This window comes from Parus major, chromosome 17 (genome assembly GCF_001522545.3).
Source record: "Parus major isolate Abel chromosome 17, Parus_major1.1, whole genome shotgun sequence".
NCBI classification, from domain to species: domain Eukaryota; kingdom Metazoa; phylum Chordata; class Aves; order Passeriformes; family Paridae; genus Parus; species Parus major.
In genome coordinates this window covers 9,833,843-9,845,114 of record NC_031785.1, presented here as the reverse complement: position 1 = coordinate 9,845,114, position 11,272 = coordinate 9,833,843, and the positions used below count along the sequence as shown (strand labels likewise).

At 51.3% G+C, this 11,272-nt stretch overlaps 1 protein-coding gene across 1 annotated transcript in view; it reads right to left on the bottom strand.

The window, feature by feature from the left end:
- Nucleotides 1-703: 703 nt before the first annotated feature.
- Nucleotides 704-11,272, bottom strand: part of ZNF618 (zinc finger protein 618) — a 55,345-nt gene continuing 44,776 nt past the window's right edge. The window contains exons 14-15 of the mRNA XM_015644922.2: nucleotides 9,584-9,685; nucleotides 704-8,879 (exon numbers count right to left, since the gene is read on the bottom strand). Of these exons, the coding sequence (XP_015500408.1) occupies nucleotides 7,366-8,879; nucleotides 9,584-9,685 (1,616 nt within the window). The 3' untranslated portion in view covers nucleotides 704-7,365. The remainder of the gene's footprint in view (nucleotides 8,880-9,583; nucleotides 9,686-11,272) is intronic.

Sequence of the window (11,272 nt, the reverse complement as noted above, 5' to 3'; positions counted from 1 at the left end):
GGGCAGGAATGGATGGGATTTTGGGCAGGAATGGATGGGATTTTGGGCAGGAATTGCTCCTGGCAGGGTGGGCAGGGCTGGGAGCAGCTGGGACAGTGGGAGGTGTCCCTGCCATGGCTCTGGATGTCCCTTCCAAACCATTCCACGACTCTGTGGGATCCAGCAGACACCACAGCTGAGATCCAGGGTGTTCCCATGGGCGTTTCCCCCTCACAGCAGCACTGGGAGTGTCCCAGTCACGAGGTCACAAATACAGAAAATACAGAAAAATACAGAAAACCCCAGACACTTTTTTTTTTTTCCCTAAAGGTTGTTTTATTGTAAAACCATAAATACAACACTGACATGAAAATCCTCAAGCAACGGATGCTTTCTTACAGTTACAGTTTGTCTTCTGCCTTGGCATCAATTCTGAAAAGAATGTTGCAGAAACATGTCTCTAAGGTATTTCCAAATAACCGAGCTCTGGCCTGGAGTGCTCGGCCCCTTTGGAAGCTAAGTGGAACTATTCCTCCTCTCTCGTGGAATATTTCCATTCAGACAGCAACAGACTTGTAAAAACAGCAACATTTAAACACCTTGATATTTTTTTTTTCTTTAATAATCCTTTTCATTTGACGTCAGTCTAAGTTTCAAACAGCACTGAATTTATTTAGCTGAAAAAAAAAACCCAAAACAAAACCAAAACAAAATCCTAAAACAAAACAAAACAAAACAAAAAGATAAAAAACAAAACCCAAAAACCTCAGAACTTGAGTTGGCCTCAAGTGTTCTCATATCACAATGAAAATCAGCAACTCAACCCCGTGCAATATTGCTCTCTAGTGAGTCATTTGATCCACACCAACAATACATGAGACTTCAAACAGGTTTTGTTTTGTTTATTAACACAGCAAGTGTGACATTAGATAACCTTTTAAATACAGTACATGGTACATGCGGGGCCAGCTGCCCGCACGTTTCCCGTTATGAAGACAAAGCCAGCGGTGGCGGTTTATAAAAATATTGTGTTGCTACAAAAGTATAAATTAATGCTACCGGTATTAAGAAATATTAAACACATAAAACTTATAAGGATTAAGAAAAATATTCATTAATACCTGTAGAAAACTCTGGCCTAAAAAAGATATTTTTTGTATATTTTTTGTATATTTTTTTTGTATTTTTTAAGATGACATGGTGGCACTCGCAGCGCGGGTGCTCTGTGGTATTGCCTAGAACATCTGCATCTACAGAAAGGAAGGAAATGCACACGAGTCACTGAGGGCAGGGAGGGCCAGGAGGGACAGGAGAACATTAAATCTTTTGCTTGATGAAACAAGAATTCAGCTCCCAGGAGGAGGTTTGGGAAATGGAAGGTACGAGCGAGGAACAGCTTCTCTTTTCAGACTGGCTGCAACAAGGATCTCCTGCTGTTTGTTTGTCACCGTGACACTGCCCACGGCTGTCCACAACCCTCAGGGCCTGGGCTGTCACCTGTCACCACTGGGCACGTCACCCACCACCAGCCCTCCTCCCAAGAGTGAAAAAAAGGAGAATTAAAGTACCAGTGAGTTCCAAGGGACCATGGAAAACGGCTCCTAAAGCTGTTGTTCCTTTTGGAACACGTCTCCTTCCTCGGGGGGAAGGTCACCCTCTCTCCCAGCCCCCAGCCCACTCGAAAATACAATCCCAGCCTATCCACAGCCACAGCAGGGACTGCCACGAGAACCCAGCAGGTGAGAACAGGGATTCAAGCCCAGTGAAGCTGGAAGTGTCTTTTTAAGGAACTTTGGTTGTAAAAAGCAAGGGTTGGACGTGTCTGTGCTCATTGACTCCACCCTACAATATTCCCATCATTAAGGCTGAGCTGCTCATCTGGGTCCCACTGTCAGAGATGCTACAGAAGATCCTGCCACTCATCATTCCTTGCTCCAGGAGCCAAAAGTTCCAACTCAGCTGCTACAGATGAGGAACCCCTCAGGGTCTATGAAAACACCACCATCTATGTGAGCTAAACTCCCGTTGAGTTACAAATAAAGGACTCCTAACAGGAACAAGTCCTCAGCTGAGCAGCCAAACTAAACCCAAAATTAAACAGCAACCCCCAAACATTCAATAGATAAGATGAAATTTCAGTCATTGGTTCACCATTTCTGGCCTAGCATCAGCAGAATTCCCCAGGCCTGTCCCACACACAGCCCAGCTGGGCCCCAGGGTTTGCTCAGGGACACTTCCAGGAGCCCCAGCAGGTGACAGAGGTGAGGGGACAGGTCCCACACAGGGAACAGGGAGCTCTTATTGCTACAGTGTCGGGTCTGACACGGGGCAGGGGCTCAGCTCATGGTTCTGGGCATTCCCAAGGGATCCCACGGATCTGAGATCCTGCTGTAGCACAGGGAAAGCTCCAGAAGCAGCAAGACATCCAACACTGTCCCTCACTCATCTGACAGCACATTTGCTCCTCCACTGGTGGCTTCCCCTCTGACACCTCCCTCCTTGGTGGAACCAAGTGATGGAGCACTGAGAGCTGGCAAGGGCTTGGTGCTGCTGCTGAGTGGGAGGAAAAGGCTCTGGAAAACCTCCAGGAGGGGTCTGGGCAGGAGCCTGGCACGTCCCACCCCCACACCCAGCTCCTTTCTCTTGGCAAGGTCCAGCCTCGTGTCTCATGGAGTGAGCTCCACTCTGCAGCCTTGTCTCCAAACACTCCCTCCCAGAGGAACAGAGCTCTCCTGCCTGAAGAGGCTCCCCAGAATCTGCCTTTAGTATCTTTTTTATTCTTCTCCCATGACTCCTAATCAGTCCCTAGGGAGCAGCTTGTCCCTTCCTGTGTGAATGCTCACAGGAGCTCCTGCCTCTCCCTCGGCCAGGAAACAGAGATCCAAGCCTTTCCTCAGCACAAAGCAGCAGCCAAGCCTTGCAGCACCTCCCTGGCTGCTCTTTCAGTGTCTTTTGGTTCATCAGTAACGTGGTGCTGCCTAGAAACACCCAGGGCAGGGTGGGAGCAGCAGGGAACTCACCATGGCCACAGAGGAACTGGCTCCTCTGAGCAGACTCAGCACCCAACACAAACATTTTGTTAATTCCTTCCCACACTAAATCTCCTGGGTTATTGCAGACACTTGGAGAAAAAGCACCCACCCAGCTGAGCCATCTCACTGAACACTCCAATGCCACCATTTAGAGCCCATTTCCAGAAGTGTCTCCCCACCATTTTCAGTCATTCCCAAGTTCTGAGAGCATCTGCTGCAAATTCATTTGCAAAATTCACGTGAGGGCCATGACTCCCTGAGTTGCTGCTGGGCATCAGCTCTGCCCAGCAAGCACAGATACAGCAGTGCAGGTGGTTTGTGTGGATGTTTAAAGCAGTTCAGCTCAAAGTTAAACTGGCTTAACCAGCAATGAACGAACAACTGAGTTAGACAAAACCTGAGCCCTCAGTCGGCTTTCACAGAAAGTTCTGCAGATTGCACCAGTTCAAAGTCAGCCAAAGCAGCTTCCTTAGCACAGAGAGCTTGGACAGCAAGTTCACCTCCACCTCAACTCCACCCAGGTGCAAGTCAAACACAGCCACTGCTCACTGAGACACAGGAGACAAATCCTTCCTGACCTGGCTGCTGCACCCACACAGAAACGAGCTCCTGAAAAGCTCTGCCTCTGTGCAATGCTCTTCAGAAACAAGGATGTTCACACAGGCTCCTCTCTCTCTCTCTCTCTGAGTTCACCTGGTGGTGCCTGCTCCCCTCCTAAAGGTCAGAACGCTCCCAGAGCTCCCTGTGAAGGCAGGAAGAGAAGTCTGCGAGGTCAGGCACAGTCAGCAGCAGTTCCAGGTGGGTGCCTGGAGGCCACACACCATTCCTGTATCCCGACACATTTCACAAGGGAGGTTAAAGGAAAGTAACAAGCAGAAGGCAAATTCCCAACATGACCCAGCAGAGGATGACCCCAGTTCTGAGGACCTCTCCTCCCAGCTCAAAGGGAGCAGAACCTCACCACAGCCCTGGCCAAACTCGGAGCCTCTCAGGGCACGTCCCACGCCAGGACCAGCAGAGCTCCCTACAACACCCCGAGGTTCTGCACCACGGAGCAGGAACCTGCCAAACAAGAGCTTCCAAATTTCAGACCTTGGTAAAGTAGTTTTGCTCCCTAGAATGTGAATTCAAGCCTTGAAGAAGGAAGTAGGAAGAGGAATAAAAGCTTGGCATTGAAGGTAAATTCACGTGCTACAGATGTGCTTCTCTGCTTTTCCTGAGGCCTAAGTGACCCAGAGAGAGCCTGGAGCAGACCCAGCACAAAACTCTTCATGCAAGAGTCAGGAAAAGCTGCACCTTCCTCCACTGAGTCTCTGGAGAAGGGGCTCCCCAAGCAGCCCCTCTCCTCACCAACTCTGAGAATGCTCCATTTTAGGCCTTTAGGTTTTCTCTTGCTTTTCCAGCTGCTGAGCTTTTAAGTCTTTGGCAGAATCTCATCCACCCGACATCACCGTTTAACACCCATCATTAGTGCAACTACAACCAAAGTGGCCTCAGAGGGGCGGTTTTTGGGATGGGGGAGAGGGCCAGTCCATCCCTCTCTTTGGTCAGCACCACAAGGAAACCTCAGCTCTGGTGCCAAGCCCACAGTGTGAGAAGGGAAAGGGGAGGTGGGACGGGAGGTAGGGATGGCTGTGGCTTTCCTGCCTGCATGGCCTCAGTCTGCACCAGCCCTGCCCACTGCTGGCCACAAATCCCTGCAGTCTGCCCCACTCTCAATTCCAGGGATTTACAGCTCTGCTAACTCTGTCTTGCCCACTTCCCACCCTCGATGCTTCACACAGACAACATGAGCCCAAGCTGGCAAATTCCACAGAAATCATCTAGCAAAGGAGGGCTGGGGCTCTCTTTCCAAAGGAAGGCAAGGACTCTGCACGTTCCCCTGAGCATCAAAGAGCTCTCAGGGTCTCAGGTGAACCACACAAAAAGTGTAATGTGCTGTTAGGAGAAGGAGCTGCCACTGCTGATCCCTGTGCCATCAGCTGAGCCGTGTGGTACCCTCTGTTTGGGCACCAGTCACGTTTTCCTGCTGTCTGTGGGCCTGGCACACGTCTCACTCACTCAGGTCATTTTTGGCTGGCTGTGCAGAGGTTTGTACAGGAGAAAACAAAACCAGCAAGAAGGAAAGCTGGACCTACAAGCAGCCCCTCCATCACTGCCAGATAAGCCAGCAGTCCAAGAGCCTCTGCCTTGGCAGCTCCTGTTCATGTGGCAGGCTGTGTGCTTTAGGCAAAAATTTAACATTTTAGGAGACAATGGTTTTGGCCTGATGGCAGTAACAGTGCTGAGAGGTCAACCCAAACACCAGCCTCAAGGCAATGGAAGGCTGAAAGGGCTGGAAAGGGCAGGACAGCTGGTGCCAAGGTCTGTCCTCTTGAGCGTGGTGTGGGGAAGGGTCCAGCGTGCAAACTGTGCCCGAGTCCTGTGGCAGTGCAGGGCTCAGCGAGTGCCCGTGAGGTTCAAGGCAGCTGCACACAAAGCCTGAGAGATTGGGTTTGCTACTTCTCATGTCTTGGAACTTGCAACTTCTTTTACAGCCAGAGCTGAGCAGGTGGGATCCTGGTTTAACATCTGGTTTAACATCTGGTTTAACATCTGGTTTAACATCTGGTTTAACATCTGGTTTAACATCTGGTTTAACATCTGGTCGACAGCAGCACTTCAGAGAGTGCCCGCACTGCCAGCCAGCAGCAAACTCCCCGTGCTGCTGAAGGGCTCCAGCCTGCTCCCAGCAGGGCCAGTCCCTCCTCCCGACCCTCCCATGGCACGGGACCACAGCTCCAGAGCTCCTGGGAGCAGGACAGACTGCTGAACAAACAAGAATTTGCTTCAGTTTTCCTCTGGGAGACAAGTCCCAGCGGTGAAAAATGCAGAGTTTGGCACCAGAGATTGGGACTTGTCCAAGAGGCACCAAACCCAGCAGAGCCTGTCCAGCAGCCCAGGAGCTGTGGCTGCAGGAGCCCTGGCCTTGGGGACAGCAGAGTGACCGAGGTGCTTTGGGGTTATGGGGATCTCCAATTGCATTTGGGGTGAGCCAGTTACGTGTGAACGTTTTGGGGCCCGTGGCCTTCCTGGCCAGAACAGGTCAGCAACAGAACAAGTAGTGTAATGCACTGTAGGTATCAAAAAGACATTCGTGCCACTAGAGGAAACCATTCCAAACAAAAATGGGAAGATATTCTTTGCACTCAATCAGGAGCACTTACATTCAGAAGGATCTTTGAGCCCATGCACTTCTCTAAGCTTCCTTCAAACCCCAGTTTGACAAAATTGGTGAGCTTTGTTCCTCTGAAAAATCATACACCTTGGTTTGTCCTTGGCCTTGGGAAGGGTGGTTTGAGTGTCACCAAGACACTTTTTAACAAAAAGCTTTAGGTACAAGGGTTCTCTGGCAGACCTGGCAAGCTCACTGGCGGCCCACAGCCACCTGTGCTGGCACCATTTGCTTTTTCTGGTTTCTAGGCTTGGCCACATAAACAACTGCTGTGGTTCCCACTGCAAATGGGCTACTCTAGAACGAGCTGGAGATCACCTGATGTACAAAATTCACAGAAAAGATAATTAACACCGGGAGCTCAGAAAAGAAGTTCTGCAGTAAAAAAAAAAATAAAGCCAAGAAATGTAACAACTACTGACAGTTTCTGCCATGAACCACTTCTCTTAGTTTGAAATCAAACTTATAATCACTTGCTGCCATGTCAAACTCAAAACTGGGAGTACAGACAAAGGAGTAACTTTTGGTTTTTGGAAAAAAAAAAAGGATATGGAAAGGTTAAAAATAAAATTAAAGATCAAAAACCTTAAAGCCTCCCTTCCTGATTTCTAAAGAAAGCGGTGTTGGTGGAACACAGCTGCTCTGATTCCTGCACTGTGCCCAGAAGGCTGCAGCCAAGTGCCCTCAAGGTGTACAGATATTCAAAGGAGCAAAGTCCAGCGCAGAACTGGTCTGGTCAATGGAGTCTGATTATCCATGGCAAGATGGCCCAGGGGACAAGAGGAAAGGTGGGGTGGAGGAGAAACAAAAGAAACTTCAAGTCACTTTAGATCTCAGCTGCCTGAAGACTTTAGAACATCAGCCTCCCATTCGTCTGCCCACTTGAAAACATTAGAAAGTCTGTCAAGTCCACACACTATCTATGGAAAGGAGCACGTTCCTGGCAGAGGGCTGTCTCTCTCCCGTGCTCAGCTTTCCTTTCAAACTTAATTTTATATATATTTATATTTTTATATATATATAAAAAAGCACTTGGTTTCCAGGGGCATTCATAATGAGGTCCACAGTGTTTAGAACTTAAATTTCTTTTTCTTTGTTTGGAACAGTGTTTTAAAGTTTTGTTTTAATTAAAAGACAGTCTTAAAGCATGTTGGACTTCAAAAACATGAGTTTGTTCATGTCTTCTGGACTGAGTAGCCGCCTCCTTTTGATCAAGAGCGCCTGCTCACACATATTTACACATTCGCTCCTGGCACCCACAGCAGGCACTGCTAAGAGCCAAAAGGCCAGCTTGGCTAGTTTTGTATGCTTTTGGGTAACACACGACCAGTACTGAAACAGGTCAGGGGTGGCCTGGAAGAGAGGTTCTTGCAAATAATCATAGACTTCATTTTTCCCGAACCAATCTTCTTCCTGAGCTGCTGTGGCCTCCCCTGATGCACGAGGCTTCTTGGTTGAAGGTTCAAATTCTGTTTCTTCTGCCCAGGACTCTTTCACCTCATTGATCAGCTCACAGACCTTGCCGATGATCTCTTCGTGCTGGTAGGGCGGGACGGGCCGCAGCTTCTGCTGAGGGTCCAAGATCATGGCTACCTTGTGTGCTGAGTGAACTTTGAAGTTCTCCTTCAGCGCCTCCAAGAAGAGGTGACAGAGTTTGCTGACCACGCCAGCATCGTTGGCTTTGGAAGTGAAGAGTTTCTCCAGTTTGACGTAGGTGGGCAGCACCAGCTGCAGCGTGGGCCGGCTCTCGTTGCTCAGCTCGATCACGGCCTGTTTCACCGGCGCCAGGATGGCTGCCAGGTTGCTGAGCAGGTGTTTGTTCAGGTTTTGGATGAGGTTCATCTTCTTGGCCCTGCTGTAGAACTCACAGATCTGCTCGTAGCGCTCGTGGACGAGCAGCAGGGAGTCGGTGACCGAGTTCCAGCAGGGCGGCGGGGAGGTCTCCTCTAGGGAGCCAAAGGTCTCCTTCGAGAGGCCGGTGGACCCCGCCAGGTCTTCACAGACATTCAGGAGCTCGATCACCTCGTGCATGTTGCGAGCCTGTAGTGTTCTCTTGTTGAGCACGCTCTGCACCACCGAGTTCAAGGCACAGGCCGAGCAGCGCAGGCACATGCCCGCCTTGGAGAACGCCGACGAGTTGACCTTGCAGTCTGTCACGTACACCGTCCTGATCTCTGACATCACAAACTCCGACAGCACGTTCTGCACCCAGTGGTGGATAAAATCACCGTTGTCTCGAAGGTCTATGCCCTTGATGCCCAGGACGTAGCTCTTGATGTGGTTGCCTTCCACCTGGTAGGCGGTGAGGATGTAGCAGGAGTCGGGGCCCACGCTCTGCGAGTGGCAGGTGACCCCGATGCCGAGGCAGGCGTTGCTGCCCAGGGCGCAGGTGACCTTCACCTTCACCTGGTTGTACATCCGGGGCAGGTGCTTCAGAGCCAGGGTGTTGAAGTTGCCCAGGATCTCGGTGACGGAGAAGGCACCGTAGCGAGCCCCGCTATCCACCAGTGTCTGTGCCAGCTTGATGAACTCCTTGCCGCTGAGCACGCTGAGCGCCCCGAGGTCGGTGCACATCACCCGCAGCAGCCTCTCGGCGATGTTCTGCCGCTCCTTCTCCGGGATCGCGCTGTTCCCCACCGAGCCGCTCGCCGACGCTGCAGGGAGACACAGCGGGGTCAGAAAGGGCCGGATCAGCATCACGGCAGCAGGAGAGAGTGGGGACAAGCACAGAACAATGCTGAGACCCCCAAAGAGGTGGAACGTGCTCAGATGATGGAAGAGCCAACTCCAGCCTTGGATTTGTTCCCCAAGGCCTCTGGACAGAGGAACCTCCAGAGACAGGCCCTGCTCTTGCTCAGCAGGGAGCAGATCTGTGTCCTGTCCCTGGTGTGCTGACAGTCACAACTCAGCCCAGATGGAAAGATGGACATCAAAGCACAGAATCCCAGACTTTTTTGGGCTGGAAGGGACATTAAAACCCATCCAGTGCCACCCCTGCCATGGCAGGGACACCTCCCACTGTCCCAGCTGCTCCCAGCCCTGTCCAGCCTGGCCTTGGGCACTGCAGGGATCCAGGAGCAGCCCCAGCTGCTCTGGGCACCCTGTGCCTGTGTCACACCACAATTAGGTTTTTAGTGGATTAGTTTTTTAACTCCAGGCCAGGAAGTCTGATCTTGGATCAGAAGTTACCTTTTTCCAGGAGTTACCAAATGCATCCTGCTCACAAACCTTTCCAACCTCCCTTTCTTTGCTGCACTCCTGTAGTGGGAAGGGGTGCTGTGCTCTGCCAGGCAGGACATGAATTAAGGATGAAATCAAACAGTGTTTGGTGAGGACAAAGTGAGAAGCTGCTACGTACTGTTGTTGGCGTTATTTCTTTGGAGCTGTGGTTTCCACTTTTCTTCAACCACGGGGAGAGGTGACCTGGGCTGGCTGGAGGCAACGTTGTTCTCATTGTCAGCTGTGAGTCAAGAGACAGGGACGGGTTAAAAGCACAAAACAACGCTCAAAGCACAAAGATTGCTCCACATTTGTGCAGGGCTCCTTTAACTAAGGGGACAACAACCCACCACACTCTGTGGCTTTTAGGCAGCTTTCAGAGAGCTGGCACAGCACCCTCAGAGACCTTGGAACTGTCTTTGGACTCACACCCTATCACTTCCCAAAATGTGGCTGAAATGTGCCACCTGTCTCTCTGTGCTCCAGGGATGCTGATGCCATCAGCACACCCTGAGGGATCTCCTGAGGAGCTGAAGCTGCACACCAGGAGGAATGGAAGCTCATCCTAACTTGGGCCATTCCTTTGCTTCTGAAATGAGGAGGAACAGACACTGATCCTTCTGTTCCCTCCCTGCCCTGCAGGGAGCTGCCCTGTTCTCTCTGGGAAGCACTCTGGTTTTCAAGCTGTGCTCAGCTCCTCTGCATTTAAGGGTCTGCAACCTTCAGGGCTGGTTTCTTCCCCATGAAGAGCGAGGGCCCATCTCCTCTGGGGCTCCCACTGATGTCTCAGGCTGCAAACAGAAAGCCAAAGTTCCTGGAGTGTGGACCAAAGACCATCCCACCCTGAGGCTGCACACACCAAGTGCCCCCGAAGCCTTTGTGTTCGTGCTCCCATTTCTGTGTTTATAACTGGGCTAAACATTTTTAGCTGCCAGTCTGGTGGGATCTGACAAGAAAATGCAAGCAAGGTGGAGTATACAAGTCTGTATTGTATCTATGTTTTCCTCTCCTGTGCCCCAAGAATTTCTCCCCACCCTCCAGAGGAAATTGTCTCGTTCTAAGAATGTTTCATTATGAAATGGTGCTGTGAAACAGGCTGTGGAGGAACGGTGCACAATGAAATGGGCTGCAAGAGGAAGCAGGAAAATGGACAGACTGATAACCAGGCTGAGCAGGAGGATGGAAATAGAACCAAAGAAAACAGAACAGGCATTTGCTCATCACAGCTGGACTCAGCACAGCTAATTCTGGGCTCCTGTCAGACACACCTCTCTTTGAGGTGGCCCTTTAGGGCTCCCTTTACACTCAGGGCTGCAGCTCATTCACCCAGGCAGAAGCAGTTCCTCTCCTAGAGCGAGAACCACCGTGGCCTGAACTCACCTGGAGTCACTGGCTCTCCAGTGATTTTACAGGGAGTGCAGACTGGCCAGCCCAGGTGGCAGCCCCTGCAGCCTGGGGACACCAGCACAGAGTACAGTGACCCTGCCCCGTGCTCTGGGCAGAGGAGCACCAGTTGGAGCAGTGCCTTGAGGCACCCCCAGCTCTGCCAGGCTGCTCTGGGGGGCAGCAGGACACACAGGACAGGGCAGAGCTGCTCTCCTCCACGTGTGCCAGCAACCTGGGAGAGCAGGGAGACAAGCAGGGGTGTGATGGAGCTCCAGAGCTCCTCTCCAGTGTGAGCAGCTCTGCCCTTCACTGCCAGGCACTGCAGACCTGCCCATCCACAGGCACAGGCTGCTCAGTCACCCGTGGGCACTGGCACAGGCTGGGACAACACCTCAGAGCAACCCAGGACAGGACAGGACACAGCCCAGGACAGGACAGGACA